Here is a 24,337-nt window from a genome sequence, read left to right as displayed (position 1 = left end):
GTGCCACGCTTTGTACTTTAAAGCCCATGTGTTATAGGTAAAAATATTCTAATTCTGTTATTCATACCCGGGTCGTGTCACTGTATGCATATTCATTTTATAACACCTAGGCAGTGTGCTCAGAACGCAGCGAGACTTTGTGTCACATCACTAATAACATTCATACCGGATGACCCACTGATTCTTTCCCTCTTTTCCAGTGATTTCCTAAATAAAAACCAAGAACTCTTGCAAGATTTGTCAGAAGTGAATGATGAGAACACTCAGTTGATGGAAATCCTGAACACGCTGTTTTTCTTGCCAATCAGACGACTTCATAATTACGCAAAAGTTTTGCTACAGCTCGCCGCTTGCTTTGAAGTGGTAGGTCCCCGTGTGCTCCTCTGAATACTCGAAGCAGTTTGTGTGGATTAAAATTGGGCCCCATTAAGTGTTTAATCAAGATTTCTTTCTCTGAAGTAGTGGATGTAGAAAGGAAAAGCAGGCTAGAGCGAGCTAGTTTCCCGCGTCGTGGATTCGCTTCTTCAGGACCTTCTTCAGATCATGTTCACTTTGTGGCGCTGTGAGGGCGCTCCTTCACTGTGTCGGAGTGTGGAGCACATGCCGACTCCAAGTCACAAACTCTGGGGAGGAGAGAAGGCATTGCCAGCTGGCCTGGGTTCTCGTGGAGTCGTGCCGAGAAATGTGATTTCACTTTGTTTCCAGAGAAACTCCCAACCCCAAGGTTCCTTAAAACCTTCACATCCTGGTCTGCCTCCTGATCTAGGCAGACTTCAGACTACAGAGCGGAACAGCTCATAGGAGTTTCTCCATGCGATCCTACTGTGATCTTGTAGGGTTTTCTTTTTCAGTCTGGTTCCAGTTCAACATAAAGCTGATGTAGTTTAGCTTTGCAAGTGTGAGGGACCGGATACAACGGGCTACAGACTTCATCTCTAGCCACGAACTAAGAGATCTGTCTGCCTCTGGTGTTTGCCACCACTGCCCGAGTTTTATTTTTGTTTTTGTTTTTAATTAAAAATGACAGTATATGTGTGAGCATTTTGTCCACATGTGGTTGACTGGGGACTATGGGAGTCAGAAGAGGGCGTCAGAGTCCCTCTTACAGATGGTTTAGCTCTGAAAGGTTGGTGCATAAACACCCATACCTTTGAGGGTTTGCAAGGTCAGAATACTTTCCTAACACAGGAGGACATTGTTTTTTCCCTGTGGTGTGTGCATTGGTAATGCACAGCAGAAGTCACAGAAGGAACCAAGGCAAGTGACACCACACCACACCAGCCTCAAGCCTGCAGCTAAGACCAACACTACTAATTCCCTGAAACATGTTCAGGGTGAATCATACAAATGACTGTATACTGTGCTCCAGGCTGTCCTTGAACTTGGGCAGTCAGTCCTCCTGTCAGCTTGCAGAGTGCTGGGAGTATATGCCTGTCAAACCGAACTTTTAAGAGCAAAATACATGGGGACGTTTGTTTGCAATTTCGAGCCTGACAGTTTCTCAATACTTAGAATATTTTTCTGATGAGAAAAGTACCAATGTTATTTTTTGGTGCATAAAAAGGTATCATTTGGACTATGTATATAATTCACTCAGTATTTTTTTATATTCTCACACCACAGTATTACAGAATCACATATTCAAAGCCAAGGTAGACATCTAGATCCTAACACAGTAAATTTTTTTGTATTATGTTAAATTGTTAATGATATTATTTAAATTTATTTGACTTCATATGTGTGTACGCATGTGCAAGTTGAAATTAGAGGACAATTTGGCAGGAATCGGTTCTCTCCAGGTGTGTTCCAGGTATCAGGGTTGGCTGCAAGCACTTTTACCCACTGAGTCATGTCATCAGCTCAGTTAGTTTAATATAGCAGTGGAAATGTTGACTGCCAGTGCCCCAGATTACAGATTGCAATACTCTTTAGGAAACTACTGTTAGCAAGTTTTTTTAAAAATGTGTACCAGGACAGTATCCACAGTTGTTTGAAATGGTTTTTAAAATCTCCATTTTCAAATTCATTATCTTTATAAAATGAAATTTTCTTTGTTTATTTCAACTAAGCAGTATAGCATAACAGGTTAAAAGCAAAAGCACAGCTCTTGTCTCAGAAGCCAGGTAATAACGGGACTCAGTAGTGTGAGCCAGTGCCATTTTCTCAGTAAGAATTCTTCGTGTTTAGGAAACTGACAATTGTTTATATTTTGTTTGAAGTAAACCAGTAAGTCTTTTAGGTTTGTATTTTCTAACATGGTAGTATTGATAGACCAGGGCACCTGTCCAACCCCAAAGAACACAGAACACAGCAGGAGGCTTCTCTTCTCTCTGCTTCCTGCATTTCTGCAGCTCTTCCCGGGACTGCCACCAGTGTCTGCCCCGTTCACGCGTACTTTACTGGAGTACTCTGAGGCTGCTGGTCCCTGGCTCCCTTCACTGTGTTCTCAGGCCGGATTGTCTCCCTGTTAGACTGTAACTCATCTGAGCTGCTCATAGGCCGAAGCTCGTGGACAGCGGCTTACGCTCTTACCCCCTTGTTCATTGGTCTCTAGACATCTCCAGAGTATCAGAAGCTGCAGGATTCCAGTTCTTGCTATGAGTCTCTTGCTCTCCATCTCGGCAAGAAGAGGAAGGAAGCAGAGTACACACTGAGCTTCTGGAAGACCTTTCCTGGAAAAATGACGGTAACCTGCCCACTGTGGCTGCTTCCTCTACCCTTTCTCTACTCCTCGCTTGTCACAGTAGCACTGGGTGATGCCCTTCTAAGATGCAGTGCTAAGAGTTCTGCACCTTCCCTGGTTCTCCGGAGCCCTCTGCAGCTTCTACCCTTCACCTGGTTTGCTCGATACTGTTTTTCCTGTGTGTTCCTAAAATCTAGCTTTAGGAAACCTCTGCTGTGACTAAAAGGTTCCCCTAAATGCCCCTTAGATCTTGTTCACCCTCCTCTGCACATTAATGCAAGTCTGAGGGCTCACTGGGGTTTGTGTTTACTTGCTCGCAGGACTCCTTGAGGAAGCCGGAGCGCCGACTGCTGTGTGAGAGCAGTAACCGGGCGCTCTCCCTGCAGCATGCTGGCAGGTTTTCTGTGAACTGGTTCATTCTCTTCAATGATGCCCTGGTCCATGCTCAGGTAGGTTGGATTCTTGGCTGAGAAGAAGCCTTGGGAAGTGGACAGTTGTCAGCTGCTTCATGATTGGCTGTGTGGCAAGAAATATGGTATCGGGCAGTTTTACCGTTAAACAAATGTCCGTGCGCTCTTAGACATCATTGAAAGCCTACTGTAGACCCAGGCTAGTGCTGCCAGGCTGTGACGCACACGGTGGGTTATTGTACTCGAAGACCTAGCAGCCATAACACAATGGTAAACATTAGTGTATCCGAATATATATGGACACAGGAGTGCGTGGTATACTGCGGTAGTTATGAGATCACTAGGCAAAAGGAATTCTCTGTGGTTGCTTTTGGAACTGTCATTGTCTTATGACTGATAATGTCATTATATAGCACATGGCTGCATACTGTCAGTTTATGTTACTCATTGTTATGATTTATTTGTAATCATTGAATAAAAGAATGTTTAATTATCTCCTCTGATGTTTGCTGAGTTCAAGGTCTTGTTTTTGTGGTTGCTGGTTGTGGTTGAATCTAGGAACTCTTAAATATGAAACACCTCCTCTCTCATTAAGCTGCATGCTGAGCCAAGACGTTTTTTTCTAGTTTGAGAATAAGTGTCAGCCATGTGAAGGGTCCTTGTATCAGTTGGGAAGACCCATCAGAGGTGGCAGTGTTAGGGTGACAGAGCAGAGATGATGCCACCCCCTGTTCTTCACCATCTCAGGGGCTTGTACTGTAATGACGTGCAAAGACTTATAGAGACTGGGGCGGAGTGGATTCATCCCAGACGTGCCTTTATGTTCTCTTTCAGTTCTCCACGCACCACGTGTTCCCTTTGGCCACACTCTGGGCAGAGCCACTTTCTGAAGAAGCTGGTAGTGTGTAAGTGCCTCTTCCTCCTTATTCCTGTAAGTGGGGTGCTTGGGTTAGGAGCTGGCTTCTCATCCTCACTTCCCAACACGTGAGATAGTGAAGTGCTCCTTGGTAATCACACGTCCTGTGTGAGGACCATGGCAAGCGGCAGGTGGGCACCGCCATGGCTGGCATGCTGTGGTGACAGATCCTGTTACTCTGTATCTTGTCCCTTGTGTGGAGCTGAGATTACAGGGGTGGGGAGGGAGAGGAGGATGCCTGCTGTTGGAATGACGTCCTATTTTATTATTGGTGCTTATCCATGTGAACGTTCTAGGAATGGCTTAAAGATAACCACACCTGAGGAACAGTTCACGCTTATTTCTTCAACACCCCAGGAAAAGGTTGGTGACTGCTTCTAACTTTAACCTTTCCTGTCTCTTATGTTAGTAAAATAAATAAATAAAGGTGGTTGCTTCATTCATAACCATTACATCGAAACTAGGTTTTTGCCTTTTTGTTTTGTTTTCCTGAAACAGAGTCTTGTCATGTAGTCTTGGCTAGCTTTGAATTCTTTCTGCCATAACCTCTCAAGTATCAGGAGTATAGGAATATTGCACGACGCCTGATTGTTCTGTGTAATCCTATTCATTCCATTCCATATTTACCTGTTTATTTTTAGTTAGAGTCTAACTCTGTGGTCCAGGCTAGCCCCAAACTCTCATAGCAGTTTTTCTTGCTTTGTAGAATGTGACTTAAATTTAAGAGCAATAAATTCTAGGAGCTGGTTACATCTCTCAGTACGCCCAGTGATAGGCAATAGACGAAGTACTGCGGAAAAGCCAGCAGTACTTAGTGCGGTGCTGGACGGGCTGTTGCTTTAAGCTTGCTGACATGGGCTTTTTGCTTCTAGACCAAGTGGCTTCGGGCTATCAGCCAAGCCGTGGATCAGGCTTTGAGGGGGACATCCGATTTCCCACTTTATGGAGGCAGCAGCAGTGTTCAGAGGCAGGAGCCACCCATCTCAAGAAGCGCCAAATACACTTTCTACAAGGACACTCGCCTAAAGGACGCCACTTACGATGGGCGCTGGCTTTCAGGAAAGCCTCATGGCAGGTGAAGGATGCTTCATCTCTGCAGGGAGGGAAGGTTGGCGGTCACATGGTGGAAAGCATTGATTATCTGAAACATTAGTTGACAGTTGTTCCTTTTTGTTTATGTCTTCCAGGGGTGTTCTGAAGTGGCCAGATGGGAAGATGTATTCTGGCACGTTCAGGAATGGCTTGGAAGATGGGTAAGGATGCTGTTTAAAGTAGAAGATTCATTTAAATCTGGTCACAAGTTACGTGATGTTGGGACTGCTTCCCAAACACAAGGTTGACTTCTGTTGTATAGGCGTCTGTTTCTGTCTTGGGATTCACCAGAAGATATGCGGGCTTGTCAACACCGAGGGTGGTATGTACGGGAGCCAGATGACATGCAGTGTCACCTTTACACAGACAACACAGAGAAATGTTATTTTCCGTGGCCTGCCGTGTTGAGGATGGACTGCAGCGTCTCAGGAATGCTGGGCTAGTGCCCTACCGCTGTGCTTCTCCTTAGGCCTGCTTCCGAGTAGTTTCAGTTTGTTTCAAGGGGAACTGTGCAGGGATGTTATTGTAACAATACCCTACTGACATCAGTTGTTTACCATGACTTGCCCAGAGGGATGCTGGGAATTACTGACAGAGACACAGATGCCCTGCTTTTCATTAGCTTTAAAAATAAAGGTTCTTGCCGGTGACTCAGGGCAGGCCTGTGGTCCCCTCAGCCTTTGCATCTGTGCGTCTTGTCATGCTTTTTATCCTCCTTCCCAGATACGGTGAATACAGAATCCCAAACAAGGCCCTGAACAGAGAAGACCATTATGTAGGCCATTGGAGAGAGGGGAGAATGTGTGGGCAAGGAGTCTACAGGTAATAACCGGCGCCTCAGAGGCTGCCGGCCTTGTGCTGCCGCTTTAGAGAGTAAAGCCAAAGCTTGTGTGGACTGAATTTTTTTCTTTTTCTTTTTCTTTTTTTTTTTTTTATTTTAAGATTTATGTATTTATTTAATATATATGAGTACACTGTCGCTGTCTTCAGACACGTCAGATCCCATTACAGGTGGTTGTGAGCCACCATGTGGTTGCTGGGAATTGAACTCAGGACCTCTGGAAGAGCAGTCAGTGCTCTTAACCACTGAGCCATCTCTCCAGCCCATGGACAGAATTTCTAAGGTGCAGATTTTGTCTTTTTAATCAAAACCATGTGCAAAGTCTTCACTGAAAGAGCATCCCCTCTGTGGTGTGATGATGGTCTTATTAAATGTGGCTCACGTCTCCATTGTACCTATAGAATAACCCCTGACTCTACACAAGTCTAAGTCTAACTCTTTACTTGACTCTAATCTAGACAAAACCTTATACCTTCTTCCTTCTCATTGATAGCTCATTATTTTATTTCCTATAAGAGACTAAACACATTTTTCATGTTAATACAAAATATTATTCACGTTGCCTTTAATTTTTGAGGCCCAGTTCTTCCCACTAGAGGGGTTTTTATTTTTTTAATGTTCAATAATAGTAAATATAATTACAGCTACCCGTAAGCACTTTGTAATGAGCGTGTTATCTTTCTGTCCATTCCAACCACAGCTATGCCTCTGGAGAAGTGTTTGAAGGCTGCTTTCAAGATAACATGCGCCACGGGCACGGTCTTCTCCGGAGTGGGAAGCTGACTTCTTCTTCTCCTAGCATGTTCATTGGCCAGTGGGTAATGGATAAGAAAGCAGGATATGGTGTCTTTGATGATATCACCAGGTACAGTGCTCTGCTTCTGTCTCAGTGCGTGCAGTGACCTCCACACATACGCTGTGGCATTCATGCAAACCCCCCACCCCCAACACAGAAGCTGAGTATGTAAATGTAAAAAAAAATTTTTTTTTGCTTTGATCTCCAAACTATAGGTATTTTTCTTTTCTTTCTTTTATTTATTTATTTAATTTATTTATTTATTTATTTATTTTTGAGGCAAGATCTCACTATGTAGCCTTGTGGGGACCTGGGACTCATAATGTAAGTGATGCTGGCCTGGAACTCACAGAGATCCTCTGCCTCCCAAGCACAGGGTTTAAGGTGTGCGCCACCATACCCAGCAAGCTGTATGATTTATATACCTCTGCCTCCCTCTTACCCACCTCCCGTCTCTACCCAGGGCTCTGAGCACCACCAAGCTACCTCCTGCCTTATTGTACGTTTTCCTTCTCTCTGGGTAAAGGTCCTCTCTCTAGCCCAGGTCTAATTTCATCCTTCTGACCAAGTGGCAAGATGGTAGCAGTGGCCCACCATACCTAATTTATATTTTATTTTTTTAGTAGAGATGGTAAAAAACCCTAAGTTTAAGTGGGTAAAAATTAAACCTTTTATGACAAACTTTAGGAAGGAAAATTTTTCAAAGGTTTGATTCAATTATTATACTTTAATTACATATTTTATTATGAGGCGGTCACACTGTAGCTCTGGCTAGTCTTGGTCTCTCAGAGATCTGCTTCCTGAGTGTTGGGAATTAGAGGACACTCCCATGCCCGATTTCATAACACATCTTAAAGTTATCAAGGAAGTGTATGGAGTGTGCTCTGTGCTGGGAAGTGTGTCAGGCTCCTGTGCAAGTGTGGCAAGCATATCCTTTGCCATCACACCGTCTTCTCTCTGAGGAGTGAGCCACTTTGACCAGGGTGACCGCAGCAATCCAGACCGGGGCTGTGACTCAGGTCCCGGTAAGAGTTTTTCTCACTTTGTCCTTGTTTTATTTGGCTTTCATCCTTATTTTCTTCTTATTTCTATGTAGGGGAGAGAAGTACATGGGAATGTGGCAAGATGATGCATGCCAAGGGCATGGGGTGGTCGTCACCCAGTTTGGGTTGTACTATGAAGGCAACTTCCACCTTAATAAAATGACGGTGAGCGGGCTGTTGATATGTGTCACCTTTTGAAACCCCCTATCTCCCTAACCTTTAAGATTTTTTAATTAATGTTCCACTTTTGTTTTTGGCTTCTTGAGATGAGGTTGCACTCTGTAATCCAGGCTAGGCTAGAACCTCCTGTGTCACTACCTGCCGGGCCTGGGACTCTCGGAAAAACTGCTTCTGCCTCCATGCCTTGGCCCTGTGTGACTTTCTTAGTACTATTTGCTAAGTTGCAGGTAGTGGGAGGCCGTCTGGGTGTGGCTGTGAGCACTTTCAGGTCTTCTGACGTCTGTCGTGTGACTTGTGTTTTGCTTCTTCATACAGGGAAATGGGGTTCTGCTTTCAGAAGATGATACTATCTATGAAGGAGAGTTTTCTGATGACTGGACGCTTAGTGGAAAGGTGGGAAACAACTGTTTACAGGCTCTCATTTACTTTTCTTGACTTTAGAAAGTTTTTAAAGTCTAAATGCATTTTGTGCATTAAGATTCAATTGCCTCGGTATATTTTCCATTTAATCTCTGATGCCTCTTGGAAGGAATTGGCTATAAATCCCTACATAGTCAAGGATGACCTTGAACCTCTTGTCCTTCAGCCCCCATCTCCACATGCTAGGATTAGAGGAATGTACCACAATACTCAACTTAATCTTGTGTGTGTTTTCAAAAACCCAACTCTGATTCAGGGTATGTGTGTTTTCCTGCAGTGCTTGGGTTTCTGTTTCAGTGGTGTCTTCTTCACATCCTTCCTTCTCGGGTTGGGTATAATTTGCTCCTTCCCTCATCCCTGTTTCGGTAAATAAAAATGTGGTAATCTTTTATCCCCGTATTAATGCTGGTACCATTAAGGCCACATGGCATGGTGGGGCATCTTTATCTCAGCGGCTCCACGCTGGCCCCAAGTACTCTTAAACTGCCAGCTGTCTCTCTTTTAGTCGCCCTCTCTGAGCGGTCCCCCAGGTGGGTAGTTACCATGCCTGGCGCACACACCTCGTTCCTGCAGACCCTGATCGCTCTCATTCTGATCTGCGCTCCAGCTGCCTCTCAGTCATCGCTTTCACACACTGTCCTCCACAGCCCGGGAAAATCAAGGTTCCAGAAACTTGTAATTTAGCAAGTAGATTTATAAGTTAAATTCTCAATCCACAATACATCTAGGGTTTCTATTCCTGCACAAAACATCATGACCAAGAAGCAAGTTGGGGAGGAAAGGGTTTATTCAGCTCACACTTCCACATTGCTGTTCATCACCAAAGGAAGTCAGGGCTGGAACTCAAGCAGGTCAGGAAACAGGAGCTGATGCAGAGGCCATGAGGGATGTTTCTTACTGGTTTGCTTCCTCTGGCTTGCCCAACCTACTTTCTTATAGAACCCAACTTGCTCACTAGTTGAGAAAATGCCTTACAGTTGGATCTCATGGAGGCATTTCCTCAAAGGAGGCTCTTTTCTCTGTGATAACTCCATCTGTGTCAAGTTGACACTAAGTCAGCCAGTACAACATCCAAACAAATTCACAGCCAATTAATAAAGATATAAACTGCCCACCTAGACAAGATAAAATCAATCTAGTTCACCATCCTCCTCCACTGACTCCATCTTGATTCTTCTACTTCCCCTCCTCTCCCTTTCCTAGCCCCTTTTCCCACTCCCCAGCCCCCCTCCTCTTCCTTCTCATCCAATGATAGGCTGGACCTGCCTAGCTACCTAATGACATCATCCTACATATCCCACTTTCCCAGGATAGACTCTCAGAGTGTGATTTAGACTCTGGCACTTTCTAAGGCAGATGTTAGCAGCTGTGACCTCTCCTGAGCGCTGTCTGTCACAGTGGCCTGTGACTGGGGTACAGTGTGTGTTTCACACAACTAAGTCTTCCCATTCTCCTGGTCTTTCTTTGTACCTTACCCATGAATGTTTTCATGTGTTCTTTCTAGGTATGTGTGCATGCATTTTTGTTTCTTTATCAGAACTGAGAATGGCAAACAAGCAAATTAGAAAGGAAAGTGTTACGTGTGTGATTCTGTTCTTCTCACTTCTGTAGACGTAAATACTCTTTCCAGCCCCGCTTCTCTTTTGCTTTATCCAGGGAACGCTGACTATGCCAAATGGAGATTATATTGAAGGTTATTTTAGTGGAGAATGGGGATCTGGGATAAAAATCACTGGAACCTACTTCAAACCTAGCCTGTACGAGAGTGAGAAGGACAGGCCCAAAGCCTCGTGAGTACTGACTCTGGGGATTACTGAGTGGTTTGCTTCCAGCAGAGCAGGTTGATATTCCAAAGCAAGCTCAAAAATTTTAATTTGTTCATTTTAAACAGGAAGTTATGCCGGCTGCCACCTATGTAGATGGCCACATCTGTAATCCTATCTTAAAGCATACGCCCTAGCGCACAGGTGTTAAAGTTACAGATATGGAAATGATTCTGCTGGGAAGGGTGCAGATGCTGGTGACAGAGCATTCTGGACTGAAATGTCAAGCTAAGCTCAGACATACGTAGACCCGCACGCGTGTATATACACGTGTGTGTGGGAGTGCACACACACACATACCCAGTGTGCACACAGTTTGGGTCACAGAAGTATTTGAAACTGATGGTAGAAAGTCTTTATTCTTGGGGATGATTGTTCCCAAAGCAGAAACGAATAACCTCTGGTGTGGCTTTATCAGCAGGAAACTGGGAAGCCTGGCAGTGGCCGCAGATGACAAGTGGAGAGCAGTGTTTGATGAATGTTGGCGCCAGCTGGGCTGTGAGAGCCCCGGCCAAGGGGACGTTTGGAAAGCATGGGATAATATTGCTGTGGCCTTGACCACCAACCGTCGCCAGCATAGAGACAGGTGAGCAGACACCTGAACTGCACATAGAGACAGGTGAGCAGACGCCTGCACTGCACATAGAGGCAGGTGAGCAGACGCCTGCACTGCACATAGAGGCAGGTGAGCAGACACCTGCACTGCACATAGAGGCAGGTGAGCAGACGCCTGCACTGCACATAGAGGCAGGTGAGCAGACACCTGCACTGCACATAGAGGCAGGTGAGCAGACGCCTGCACTGCACATAGAGGCAGGTGAGCAGACGCCTGCACTGCACATAGAGGCAGGTGAGCAGACACCTGCACTGCACATAGAGACAGGTGAGCAGACGCCTGCACTGCACATAGAGACAGGTGAGCAGACGCCTGCACTGCACATAGAGGCAGGTGAGCAGACGCCTGCACTGCACATAGAGGCAGGTGAGCAGACGCCTGCACTGCACATAGAGACAGGTGAGCAGACGCCTGCACTGCACATAGAGACAGGTGAGCAGACACCTGCACTGCACATAGAGACAGGTGAGCAGACACCTGCACTGCACATAGAGACAGGTGAGCAGACGCCTACAGCACATGGTAAAGCACATTAAGTCAGGAACTTGAAACCAGACAGTGGTCAGATTTGCTATATTCCTCTAGAAATGTAATGTAATTGCAGTATGCAATATGATTTGGAAGCTCCTACCAGAGTGAATTGTGAGTAGCTTGGACTGGTTTGTCTTTAACAGAAGAACCTCATTTGAAGGAAGAAAAATGTGTTTGTATATTTTCCCTCTCTCCCTCTCCCTTTCTCTATCTCTCCCTCTCCCCACCTCTCTCTTTTTCTCTCTTTTTCCCCTTAATTGTTCTCTCCCTGTCTCCCTCCCACTCTTCCCTTCCCCACACTGCCCTTTCTCTCCTTGGTTTGCCTCAGTTGCCTCATTTTAACTTAGATATTCTCAGATTATTGATGTAGGCATCTAGAAACTCTCTAGGCTACTTAGGAAGAAACCTTGCTGTATTCAATAGAACAGATGCACAGAATATGTTTTCCTGAGAGTGGTAAGCAAGGACTGTGCATGGGACATGGGCTTCTTACATCACATCATAGTTTTTATCTGCCCTGGAGCTGGAGTTACAGGCAGTTAATAACCCTATGTTGGTGCTGGGAACCTACCCCAGAGCCTTAGCAGGAGTGGTGCATACTTTCAACCCCTGAACCATTCCTTCAGCCTAATCAATATTTTGAGTCTTTCTATATGAAAACCATGAAATTGCTTTACTGTCTTGGCATTCATAGTTTTATGGCTGAGGTTGTTTGCTTAAAGGCTAAATACTGATGTGGAAAGATGGTTTAACTCATTGGAGATCGGATGCTCAGCAGGCATGGACCCCAGAGGTGGCTGATGCTGGCGTTGGCTGGTACAGTGATGGCAGAAATGCTCTTGTGAGCAGCCACAGTCATCCTTGAAATGTGTTAAAATGGAATTACCATCAAAGAGGCAGCGGACGTAAAGAAGAACCAAATAAGTTTTAGATTTCAAAAATACAGTCACTTAAAGAATTCACGATGGGCTCAGAAGCAGAACTGCGGTGCTAATGGAGAGGCAGTGAACTTGGAGTAGGTCAGTAGGAACAGTCTGGAGAGCCACAGGAAGACCGGGGTGGGGGAGGGATGGGTGCAGAGCCTGGAGAACTGATGGGTTTAAATGTCTGCAATTAGACTTCTAGAAGAGAGCTAGAGAGATGGTTCAGTGGTTAAGACACTGTATGCGCTTATAGAGGATAAAAACCCACCAGAATCCTAGAACAGGACAAAGAATAAGGACTGGGGACATTTTTCAAGCAGTAATGGTTGAAATGGCTTGAGTTTTGGTAAAAGATAAACCTGTAAGCTCAGGAGCTAAGTATGTTCAGAAGCAGCACAGTCACATTCAAAGAGGAAGATTGTTGGCAGTGGCTAGAAAAATGTGTTGCACCACACGCAGAGCCCCATAGTGGGTGAGTGTGTGCAGTGTGTAAGCCAGAGCCTACAGCCCAGGGAGAAATGGCCCAGCTTTTCCAAAGCACTAAAAGAATAGATGGACTTTCACTCACCTTTCTCCTTAGCTTTTCTCCTCGCCTTTCCTAACTCACAAGCATCGCTGAGCATCAGAACTGAATTTCCCTGAGCCAGTCCTCGGTACGCTTTGCAGGTGGTTGTCAGCTCTGTTCCTTAGTGTCACATACCGAGAAGTGCTCCTGGGGAGAAGACACAGGTCTACAAGAGGCTGCTCTTGTAGAAGACCAGGTTCAGTTTTCAGCGGCCACATGGTGGCTTTCACTGTGTGGCATCTGTGTGTGTGTGTGTGTGTGTGTGCGCGCGCGTGCACACACACACCCACATATTCAGACAAAACATTTGAACACAAAATATTCCTCTGAATGTTAACATAGAAGAGGTGCTGACTTTGATCTTTGTGTGGCTGCTACATCTGGCTTTCTAGCAGTCGGTTTTATGCGACTTCTCTTTTGCATGTGAGTAGCAGGTCGGGTGTGTGGAGTGCATCAGGCTTCTGCTTGCTGACTGTGTGCTTTGAGTCAGCCAATACCATTTTGAGTAGATTTATGTAACTTCAGGTAAGCTTCTGTTGATGACTGTGTTAGCCTGTGCTAGCCTGTGCTAGATCAGCGGATGTTCATGGTGAGCAGGGTGGGTCTGTGCCAGGCCCTCCACTTCCTCCTCAGTTGGTGACTGTGTGAGGTGCACATGTACCTGTTCTGCTTTCTAACATGAAATGCTGGCCTTTTCTCCTCATCTTCACAGTCCAGAAATACTAAGCCGTTCACAGACTCAGACTCTGGAGAGTTTGGAGTACATCCCCCAGCACGTTGGCGCCTTCTCTGTGGATAAATATGATGACATCAAGAAATATTTAATAAAGGTAAACAAGTCAAAATGGCCTCAGCTTTGTGAATTAATGATCAAACAGCTGTAGAACTGGGTGTGGTCATGTACACCTGAAGTCTCAGCTCATGGAAGGGACCAGGACTTCTAGGCCATCTGCTAAAAAATATGTAGCCAGACAGAGGTACATGAAACCTTGTTTCATCTCTAGTCTGCCTGTAGACTTTCCAAAACAAACAACCATCATTCCAGTGTTAACCTAATATTGGTTTTACTTTCTCTGTTAAGATGGTCACTGTGTAGCTCAGGTTGGCCTTGAGCTCAGACCAGTCCTCTTGCCTGAGCCTCCCAAATGCAGGGATTATAGGTTTTAGCCACTGTATTTAGCTCTAATTTATTTTTTTGTAATTGATAGATGATAATTACATTTTGTAGGAAATAGTATAATATTTTGGTACATTTATACATTATATATTGATCAGTTCAGGATACTAAGGTGTCTTTGTAATGAAAAACAAAGTCCTTTCTTCTGTTTTGAGCTGTACAATATTGTTAACTCTAATCCTCCTCTGTAAAAAGCACCATTACTAACTCCTCTATAGTAGAAATCCTAAGCCATAAAAAAGAACCATCTTCCAGTTAACTCAACAAAATGACGAACGCAAAGGGAAAGAGGAGAGGCACTCAGTATATGTTCTCCAGGTCTTTTTTGGAAACATGGAGTTGTTCCTTTGGCCATGTACATGGGAATCTCCAAGAAGGGTGATAGTGTAGATATCTAGGGAATGGGCACTGTTCAAAAAGGAATGCCCCAAGTGTAACCACGGCAAAACCAGAAGAGTCTACAGCATCACCCAGCATGCCGTGGACATCATTGTAAACAAGCAAGTTAAGGGCAAGAATCTGGCCAAGAGGATCAGTGTGCGGATTGAGTACATCAAGCACTTGAAAAGCAGAGACGGCTTCCTGAAGCGAAGCAGGTGAAAGAGAACGATCAGAAGATAAAGGAAGCCAAAGAAAAGGGCACCTGGGTTCGGCTGAAGCTTCAGCCTGTGCCACCCAGAGAATCACACTCTGTGAGGACTAACGGGAGAGAGCCCAAGCTGCTGGAGCCCCTTCCGTACGAATTCATGGCCTAATGTACAAAGAAATAAAGGACACAGACTTCAGAGTGTTTTCCTTAGGTTGAAGTGAGGTGTTGTCTTCCTGAAAGAAAATGTTAAAGCCAAAAAAAGAAGAAAAAGAAAAACCCAAACAAAAAGGACAAAATGGAATTCCTGGTGTAGAGTATCATCACAAGAAAGATTTTAATATTTCAAATGTAATAAAAATCAGCCTGGCACATTTCTATAATTTTATCCCTTGAAAAGCTAAGGCAGGAGTTTGAGGCCAACCTAAGCTACATACCAGGACCCTATTTCCAAACCAACAATTAAAGAAAACACATGAGCTGGAGAGCTGGCTCAGCGGCCGAGAGCAGAGGGCCCGAGTTTTCCCAGCACCCACATCGGGCTGTCTGCAACTGCCAGCGGCTACCCCAGGCTTCTGAGGCTTTGGCCTCTGCTTGTCTGTACACAATCACATACACACACAATTTTGTAAAGACCTTTAAAATATGTAAAAAGAAAAGCAAAAATAAAACATGTCACAGGACGTATATGGAATGTTACCTTGAAAAACCAAGTACTGATGTTGCTTCTGGTCTACAGTGTGAGACTTGTTTCAAAACAAGTATTCCCAACCCTAGCTCCTTACAATTCAGATAGACTAAAGATTTGGAAAGTTCAGGTATTTGAGTTTTCCTGACCCCAGACTGACTCCTGACACTGTTGAAAGATGATTTATTATGGACTGGTTTCTGCTGCTATTGCTCTTGCTGCCTGTTGATCATGCTTCTTGCTTCTGGTCTCAGGCTTGTGACACGCCTCTGCACCCACTGGGCAGGCTTGTGGAGACCCTGGTTGCAGTGTATAGAATGACTTATGTGGGCGTCGGGGCCAACCGCCGGTTACTGCAGGAAGCCGTGAAGGAGATTAAGTCTTATCTCAAGAGGATTTTCCAGCTTGTGAGGTAAGATCGCTACACTGACGTGTGAAAGTGTAGAGCGTTCTGTTAATGTGGCATCTTCAGCCGAAGTCTAGATGTTGCAACCTTGTGAGGTGCTTAAGTGTCCCCCTTTATCATAGGAAGTATTCATCCAAAACTGGCCTCATGCTACAGATCCACAAATAGACTAAATCGTTTTTGAATTGTTCATATGATGTTTACTACCTTATATGCATTCTCATTTAATACAACTGAAGGCTAAAATAAACTCTGGTTTTCCAAGTCTAATTTGGTAATAAATATAATAGTTATCTACACAATAGTTTATTGAAGTTCAGTCCCTAATGATGTCCAGTCCTGTCCCTTCACAACAACAGCACTGTGTATACACATTGACTCCACAGGAGCCAGATGAGCGCTACAGTCTAAACCAAACCAAACACTAACAAAGAAAAGTCTTCAGCGTATGGACTAGAGTCGGAAGAACGGATAACACATGCAATATGTCAGTGTGATTATCTCTTTAAAGAACAAGGAAAGACAGTGAGGCAGAAGCGAGAATGAAGTGCTTGCTATCTGGGCCGGTCTGGTTGCCTGGCTGACCAGGGAGTAGTGAGAGACGAGACGTGGTTAAATGAGCCTGAGCCAGGAGCTGTGGTAGAGAAGACAGGTTCCAGCAGCAGCAACTGGAGTTTGTGAGCTGGGTTTTAAACTAGTGAGTTCTCTACTGAGTCACTTGGGGATTTGCCCCAGAAATGTTCTTACATTACCAAGTTCAGAATGCTCACACACTCGGAGTGTGTCAGGGTCAGAGGAGCAGTGTGTCTGAAAAGCATCCCCGCAGTGGGAGTGTTTCGGGTCCAGCCTTGGCTAGGTAGGCTAGGTATGTGCACTAGAAAGAACTTTCTTTGCTTTGTTTTTTAGTATTCCCAGCTATAAAGAGAGCAGGTGTGGATGACAAGCTGTAACTCCACAAAAAAAAAAAAAAAAAAAAAAAATAGACAAAATTACAAGCTGCTTTTGAAAGGTCAAGAGTTAAGTCTGAAATAAACCAGACAGTAAACATTTGGTAGTCCCCAGCAATATGCCAGAAGTCAAAGACGAAAGCCTAGAGGGCCGGTTCTCAACCTCCCTAATGCTGAAACCCTTTAATATAGTTCCTCATGTTGTGCTGACCACTCCATTACTTTGTTGTCACTTCCTAACTGTAATGTGCTGCTGTCATGATTTGTAGTGTGACTGTCTGATGTGTGACTGCTGTCCCACAGGTTGAGATCCACTTCTCTAGAACAAAATCAGGGCATGGAAGAAAAGCAAACCCAGGAAATAGTCAGGAATTTAGTCTCTAATCGTCTGAAGAATTAACTTTCAGCAAGTCTACACTTTAGAAAAGAGTTTTGAGATTTACATTGAGATCTCTGTGGTTCACTTGGGGTTGTATTCGGACACTAATGTTTAGAGTTAGTTTGAGATTCTGATTAGAGTTGGTGCAAGTTGACCTCAGGCAGACAATTCATTAGATAAGCCCCTGTTTGGGAGGGGTTTTGGAAATGGCACTCCCTCCATTCCCGTTCTGTAGGGAGCGACATTTGAGACTCCCAAGGAGCTAAAACAGTTTAGTTTCATAGGCCCTTAGGTAGATCGGCTGCTGGAAGCTGGTATGTACTATTTTCAGCCACTCTGGATCTAGACTCATACGGTTTGTTTTCAATTTTCACTTAGGTTCTTGTTTCCTGAGCTTCCTGAAGAGGGCAGCACAATTCCCCTCTCTGCTCCTCTGCCCACTGGAAGAAGATCCTTCTGCACCGGGAAAACTGATTCCAGATCAGCGTCACCAGAGCCAGGGTAAGTTGAGCTGTATGAAGGCTGTACGGACTCTCCCAGAACCTCAAAGATGGCTGCTTTCCCCAGCCTGGTCTAAGGTTCCTCACCGTACTAGCTACTCTCAAGGAGGGAGCAGCCACACATGGTTAGTCATAAAGGCTGCTGAGAAAAGGCAGCTTGTGCTGAGTTAGGTGACCCTTCCAGAGCAGCCTCAAGATGGAATCAAAAGAGATTCTCAGTTTGGTTTCCGGTCATCTAAAAGAATTGGCAGTTGGTTCAAGACAGTCAACTCTACATGTATAGAGCAGCAAAAATCCTGTGGACCTTGCTGTCTATATGTAGCTCCATCTCTGACTATTAATGTTCCCACCTCTTGTTTGTAGTTATGTAGTAACAAGTTCTGGCTTACTGCTTCCGGTGCTGCTGCCTCGTCTCTACCCACCTCTCTTCATGCTCTATGCCCTGGACAATGACCGAGAGGAAGACATTTACTGGGAGTGTGTGCTTCGACTAAACAAGCAGCCAGATATTGCTCTCCTGGGCTTTCTTGGTGTACAGAGGTAGGTACTGTAGCTGTGAGCAGAACCAAAAGTTTGAATTGAAACTCCTTCAGCGCCGCCAAGAATTTGTTGGCATCTACTTCTGTGTTTGGTGTGTTTGCTCAGCCTGCTCATCTGCCCTGTCAGCACTGTAGTATTGATGGCCTTCGTTTCCGAGAGGATTCCAGGATGGTTATGAAGTTGCTTATTCATCTCTGAACATGCTTTTCTTACATTCTCATATGTAAACTAAGACTCATTTTACCTAATAGAGGTGTATAATTTATACTCCCATTTCTTACAAATAGTTAACTGCTTCAAATCTTTGGGAGTTCCTTGTCTTTTTATCCTTCCCTCGTCATTTGCAATGTAAAGTTTTAGATTTGAAAGTTTTCTTATCTCAGACCACTGGTTCATGTTCTAGGGAATGGTTATCATCTTTTCTCTAGGGTAGTGATGAAGCTGATTCCAGTCTACTCGAGAGCCATGCATTCGCACTATCAAAAAGTGTGTGTGTGTTTATTGGGAAGTCATTTTTTCCAGTGGAATAACTTAGTAACAAAATGTGATAATGGTAAATGAAGGTCATGTTCTGGGCTGTAGTGTGTGGTTATTTATGTAGACCGAGGCTATAGGGTGACAAAGCCCCTTGGGGTATAGCAGCTGCTATTGCCAACATAAAAATGACAGCTCTCATTAAAGGGAATAAGAGATTGTTCATTCTAGAGCCAGTATAAGTGACCATGGATCAGGAACACAGATGTAGGTGATCCCAAGTTTCATGCTCTAACATGGAAGCAGTTTTTATAGTCTTAAAGAACAAAGAAGGTCATCAATCAAGGAAAGTTTAAATGCATTGGGTACACCAGAGAGGCAGATACATTGAGACAGATACATTGGGACAGGCAGGGAGAGGGTTGGGACTATGCGGCTATTTTATAGGCTCAAGATGCTGTCTCCTGACATTCTTAGCTCTAGGATTACTGGAAAAGTGTTCTGCTAAGTTAATAGCTTCTGAGAGGTTTTTATTTGTTATCATTAGGTGATTTTTCAGATTCAGAACCAGGAGTGGCTGTTCCATAGAGCTAAAGTTAGCCAAGATAAAGTAATTCCTGTTAGAGCACTGAGACTCCCTTATTCTCTGCAGACACAGACTCCTTCCGGGAGCTCTCATTCATAGCAGATACAGCTTCTCAGGAATTCCCAGTCAGACTATTTAGCCATTTCCAGGATGTTTTCTAAAACATAGGGTAAAAGTAAATAAAAACATGAAACCCAGAACCAGTTTGTAGAAAAGTTGTTAATGGGAGCAGGGAAGCCAAGATAACATCACCTTTGTAAAGGGTGTGTCTACCATACTGATGTCTTATACTAACAATTTATGGTTTCATTGTAGGAAATTTTGGCCAGCAACCTTGTCAATCCTTGGAGAAAGTAAAAAGGTATAGTGGATTTTAGTTCCTCATCAAACGTACTTTTCTTTGATGTGAAGGATGCCATTTTATGTGAGCAGTGCTCATGTTAATGCTAGTCCTCCCCAGCAGGCCGGGTCCTCCTCAGCAGGCCCAGTTCTCCCCAGCAAGCCCAGTTCTCCCCAGCAGGCTGATCCTCTGCAGCAAGCCCAGTTCTCCCCAGCAGGGTGGTCCTCCCCAATAGACTCAGTCCTCCCCAGCAGGCTGGTCCTCCCCAATAGGCCCAGTCCTCCCCAGCAGGCCCAGTCCTCCCCCAGCAAGCCCAGTTCTCCCCAGCAGCTGGTCCTCCCCAGAAGGCCGAGTCCTCCCCAGCAGCTGGTCCTCCCCAGCAGGCCCAGTCCTCCCCAATAGGCCCAGTTCTCCCCAGCAGCTGGTCCTCCCCAGCAGGCCGGTCCTCCCCAGCAGGCCGGTCCTCCCTGGCAGGCCCGCTCCTCCAGGATGGTCCTTTTCTTGTTACAGAAGATGCCTGTGTTCTGACACTCATTCTCCTTGTGCAGGTGTTGCCAACCACAAAGGATGCTTGTTTTGCATCTGCAGTAGAATGTCTGCAGCAGATCAGGTAAAGCCCCATGTTGTTGTCGAACAGTCAGACAAAAGCAGTGGTTCCTGTACTGGGAGAGTAGAAAGGATGCAGTCCCCACCCCTTTCTCTCCATTTTTTTTCCCAGACAGGATCTTGCTGTATTATTCTCCTTTCCACTCCTAAATGTTGTCAGAATAAACATGAAGATCAGAAAGTCTCTTTGGAAACATTTGGGCTCTTTTTCTCTAATATGCTCTTGTGTTTTCTGAGGAGCAAAGAGCCTGCCTGGAGATTTATCTTTGTTGTCTTATCTTTCATTCAGAAAAGGGATTCCAGCAGGTCAGAGGAAACATTCTGTGAGGGCGCTCCCACCAGAAACCCTGACAGCTGCAGGATCCTTTCCCCAAACACTGTAGGATCCCGGCCATCCTTCCACACTCTGGTTGACTAGTTTGTCTGATTTGAAGCATGTGACCTAGAGGGGCTATTGTTTAACGAACACAAGATGCTCCATCAGGAAAATCATGGCTATCTTTACCCTTTGTTTTCACAACAGCACAACATTTACTCCATCAGACAAACTCAAAGTGATCCAGCAGACCTTTGAAGAGATCTCCCAGAGTGTCCTGGCGTCGCTGCAGGAGGACTTCCTTTGGTCCATGGATGACTTATTCCCTGTCTTCTTATACGTGGTGCTGCGGGCCAGGTACCAGTCTTTCCTGACGTCAGTGTTATTTGCCTGGTCTGCTCCTCTTGAATTGATCAGACAGAATTTCACTTGGGTTAAGCTGTTCGTTTCCTGCCATCATCAGTTGATTCAAAAGGAAGGTCCAGTTAGAAGCAGAATGAACTTTCCATCTTTTTTGTCTGGGACAGGATTCGGAATTTAGGCTCTGAAGTTCACCTCATTGAGGATTTGATGGACCCCTTTCTCCAGCATGGAGAGCAAGGCATAATGTTCACCACCTTGAAGGTGAGCACGTCACACTGTATGTTTCTCATCACTGAATGGTTCTCAATAAGTCTGTCCTTTACCCTAGTGGAAATCCATCTGTAACAGCTTTTTTTTTTGTACATCCTTCTGTTTCTCTTTTGGAGGGTTGGGTGGGGGATGTTTATTTCCACTCTGGCCTGCAACTCTCAGTCGCCTTCTCGCCAGTGCTTCCTGAAGGCTGTGATTGCTAGTGAGCTGTGATTGATTGCAAGTGTGAGCTGTGATTGATTGCATAAGTGTGAGCGTGCCTGACCCATTTTCTTGGAAAAATCCAGTGTAGACTTTATTTTTTCTTTTATTGAAGATAGATCTTTCATATGATATATTCTGATTATGGTCTCCCTTCTCCCTAGTCTTTCCAGTTCCCATCCAGAGCCACATGCTTTCTGCCTGTTGTTAAAATCAAGCAGGCGGTGTTGGGTTTGGGGAGGAAGCCAAGAAAACTCACTTTGGATATGAAAGCTTAATAAAGACAACTTCGCTTTCTGAGCGCTCAGGGAGGTGGCCACTTCTGGATCTGAACCTCGTTCCCGAAGGGAGAGTGTACAGTTTTCAAGGATGGAAACACAAAGCGAGGGGGAGCTGCAGGATTATCCAGTTAGATTTGAACATTATGGGTGTTGGAGATTTGGCTGTATCCAGGGCACATGGCTTCAAGGTTCCTACTTCATTCTTGTAGACATTAGAGCTCACAGTGATGAGGGGACAAAGGAGTGGTTCAGCTGCACGTAGTTAACAAGGGAATAACCGGCGGTTGGTTATCTATTTTTAGAATTTACACACCTTGGTTTAGATAACAGCCATTTCTATATTCTCACTGGGCTGTGATCTGTATTTGTTCCCATCTGCTGCAGGAGGAAGCTTTTGTGATGGTGGCTGAGCAAGGTGCAGATCTATGAGTGTAGCAGGATGCCATTGAGAGTCATTTTATCAATATATTCCTTCAGCCAGACAGTTGTATTTTGTTCTCCTCTAGGTCTTTGGCCTATCTAGGCTCTGGTTCTCGGCCATCCAAACAGCATCGTGCATGAGTTCCATCTCATGGAGTGGCCTTAACTCAGATCAGACAGTGGTGGTTACTCCCACACCTGTGCCACCATTGCACCAGCAAATCTTACAGACAGGTCACTCTTGTAGACCAGAGGGTTCGAAGGGGTTGGTGTTTGCCTTTCTCCTTCGGTAGTGTGCAGAGTGCCTTCTAGTGCCCTGAACACTAGTCAGTAGAGGTTAAAGCTCTAGGCAGGCACCAGTTCAACTTCTCCATGTTCGGTGAGTCTGTGTTGTTGTCTTCAGCAGTAGAGCCTTAACATCAGTTTGTGAAGAGCTTCCAGTGGCCTTGGCATTGTCAGTGGTCTCGGCCTAATCAGTAAAGACCCGGACACAGCTGATAATAGTCTCGCTTTAGAAATAAAGGGGAAGTGTGCAAGTTTTTGTTCTTGTTAATTAGAACTAGAGGGGAAGTGTGCACGTTTTTGTTCTTGTTAATTAGAAATAGAGGGGAAGTGTGCAAGTTTTTGTTCTTGTTAATTACGATTAGGCTACACTTGGCCGTTGGCTGGAGGGATGAGGTCAGGAGGGGCCTGGTAAGATGGTGAGGCCTTCAGTAAGGGATTGTTCTTTCCCTACTCTTAAAAAAAAGTGAATTTGCATTTGTTTTGATTTTTCAGGCATGTTACTACCAGATTCAGCGGGAGAAGCTTAACTAGGGCACCTGACAGCTTGAGAGTGGGATTATCTGCTACGGAAGCCACAGCACCGTCTGGAGTCTGCTGGTGGTACAAAAGAACAATGTTGAAGTTGGAATGGACTTTTGTGCTATTTTGGTTGTAGTTTCTGAGCCTTACTAATAATTAGAGCCCAGTGCGGAAAACATACTGTGTCACTCAGATGGAGACTGGATAAGGAGATAGGAGCAGAGTAGATGGTCTTTGGCCTGTGTTGAGATCCACATGCCTACTTAGAAAAGGAGGCCTGTTACCCTTTCCTATAGTGAAGGTTCTCAGCTCCATGGAGTTACAGGAAACATTTCCAGGAAAGCTGCTTAGGTGAAAAGATGCTGATGACTGTTTTAAGCTCCTGGTTTGTCTAAACCCGTTTGCAGTTACCCCATTCTCTTTGGCAAGGAGCAGGTTTCACCTGACCCTGAGACAGCCATACCTTGCCTTCCTAGACCTCGTCCAGGCACTTGTGCAGCATGCTACTTTGCTGGGGGGAGGGGGGAAGAAGAAGACATTTTAACTGTAGTCTTAACCATTTGAAGCCCCTTCACCAGGGCCTTTGTGGTCAGAAAGCTCCCATGGGGTGACTATGACATCCTGGTCCCATGTGGAATGCATCCAAATAGGATCTTCTGCCTGCTGACAAAACAGAACATAGGAATACACTGGAATGCACACACTGACGTGCTGAGGTGCTACAAACCTCACTGATCCGAGGCGACTGCATTCCCAGGAGGCCCATGAGCTTCCTGTATAGACTGAAGACCGGGAAGCATGAGGAAGCAGGGAGCTGCAGTGTCCTCAGCCCAGCGTGCGGCCTTCCCTCTACCTCACACTGACCTCAGAAGGGAGGGAAGGAGAGATGAACCTGGGATTCTCCGCCTCAGAAGTATTGTGACACCACACCAGAGCCACGGTTTGCTTTTTTACAGACATCCTCTTGTGGGTTGTTGGTTACACTGTAGCAATGACTCAGCTGTTTGGATACCACAGGTGCTCCTCCTCCTCTGCTGTACTCATAGGCGAGCACAGTACCCTGACTCATGTGAAATGACTCAGCAGGCGGTAATTACTTTTGGAAAGGATCATGATTTCCGAGCTCCTTTATAATCAAGACAAGCTTTTGTTAACACACTGTTTTGGAATGCTGGCTGTGATGTAACAGCAGTTTTCATAATAAATGACACTCATCTCTACGAAACTGTTGTATGACTGTAGAAAAAAATGACATGGGGCAGACTAAACTTTAAAGGGTGCTCAGCTCAGAGTTTCTCCACTTTGTAATCCATTCCGCTGAACTCAGGGACCTGACTTCAGGACCCCGGGGGGGTTTTAGCTCACTTAACTAGAAGCCAGTTTGATGGCTAAGAGCAAGTTAATTTTGATCCTGATAATCCAAGGACAAAGGTCTGGAAGGAAAACTTTCTTTGGGTAAGACGGTAGTTGTGGGCGTTGTTTTTCTTTAGGGGACGTTAGCACTGTCCACGTCTCTGTACCCACCCCCTTCTGCCAGGCTCCTGTGGAGAGGGACCAACTCTCTCCCTTCTGAGGATTCCCATTTCACATATGTTTGTGAACCAACACACAAAT

The 24,337-nt window shown here is 45.1% G+C and overlaps 1 protein-coding gene across 3 annotated transcripts in view; it reads left to right on the top strand.

The window, feature by feature from the left end:
- Positions 1-23,891, top strand: part of ALS2 (alsin Rho guanine nucleotide exchange factor ALS2) — a 64,559-nt gene extending 40,668 nt beyond the window's left edge. For 2 of the 3 annotated variants that reach the window (XM_080932708.1, XM_080932707.1), the window contains exons 13-34: positions 201-363; positions 2,555-2,686; positions 3,004-3,132; positions 3,928-3,998; positions 4,306-4,372; positions 4,882-5,084; positions 5,197-5,262; positions 5,825-5,923; positions 6,643-6,807; positions 7,835-7,946; positions 8,277-8,354; positions 10,038-10,171; positions 10,623-10,790; positions 13,552-13,669; positions 15,545-15,702; positions 17,401-17,523; positions 17,886-18,062; positions 19,438-19,483; positions 20,011-20,072; positions 20,592-20,741; positions 20,912-21,008; positions 22,697-23,891. In XM_080932708.1, coding sequence (XP_080788834.1) covers positions 201-363; positions 2,555-2,686; positions 3,004-3,132; positions 3,928-3,998; positions 4,306-4,372; positions 4,882-5,084; positions 5,197-5,262; positions 5,825-5,923; positions 6,643-6,807; positions 7,835-7,946; positions 8,277-8,354; positions 10,038-10,171; positions 10,623-10,790; positions 13,552-13,669; positions 15,545-15,702; positions 17,401-17,523; positions 17,886-18,062; positions 19,438-19,483; positions 20,011-20,072; positions 20,592-20,741; positions 20,912-21,008; positions 22,697-22,735 — 2,557 coding nt within the window. In that variant the 3' untranslated portion in view covers positions 22,736-23,891. The remainder of the gene's footprint in view (positions 1-200; positions 364-2,554; positions 2,687-3,003; positions 3,133-3,927; positions 3,999-4,305; positions 4,373-4,881; positions 5,085-5,196; positions 5,263-5,824; positions 5,924-6,642; positions 6,808-7,834; positions 7,947-8,276; positions 8,355-10,037; positions 10,172-10,622; positions 10,791-13,551; positions 13,670-15,544; positions 15,703-17,400; positions 17,524-17,885; positions 18,063-19,437; positions 19,484-20,010; positions 20,073-20,591; positions 20,742-20,911; positions 21,009-22,696) is intronic. The other variant, XM_080932709.1, reaches the window with a different exon arrangement.
- The last annotated feature ends 446 nt before the right edge of the window (positions 23,892-24,337 follow it).

Source organism: Micromys minutus (genome assembly GCF_963924665.1).
Source record: "Micromys minutus genome assembly, chromosome: 19".
Taxonomy (NCBI): Eukaryota; Metazoa; Chordata; class Mammalia; order Rodentia; family Muridae; genus Micromys; species Micromys minutus.
The sequence above is the reverse complement of the archived record's forward strand: the minus strand, read 5'-3'. Positions and strand labels throughout refer to the sequence as shown.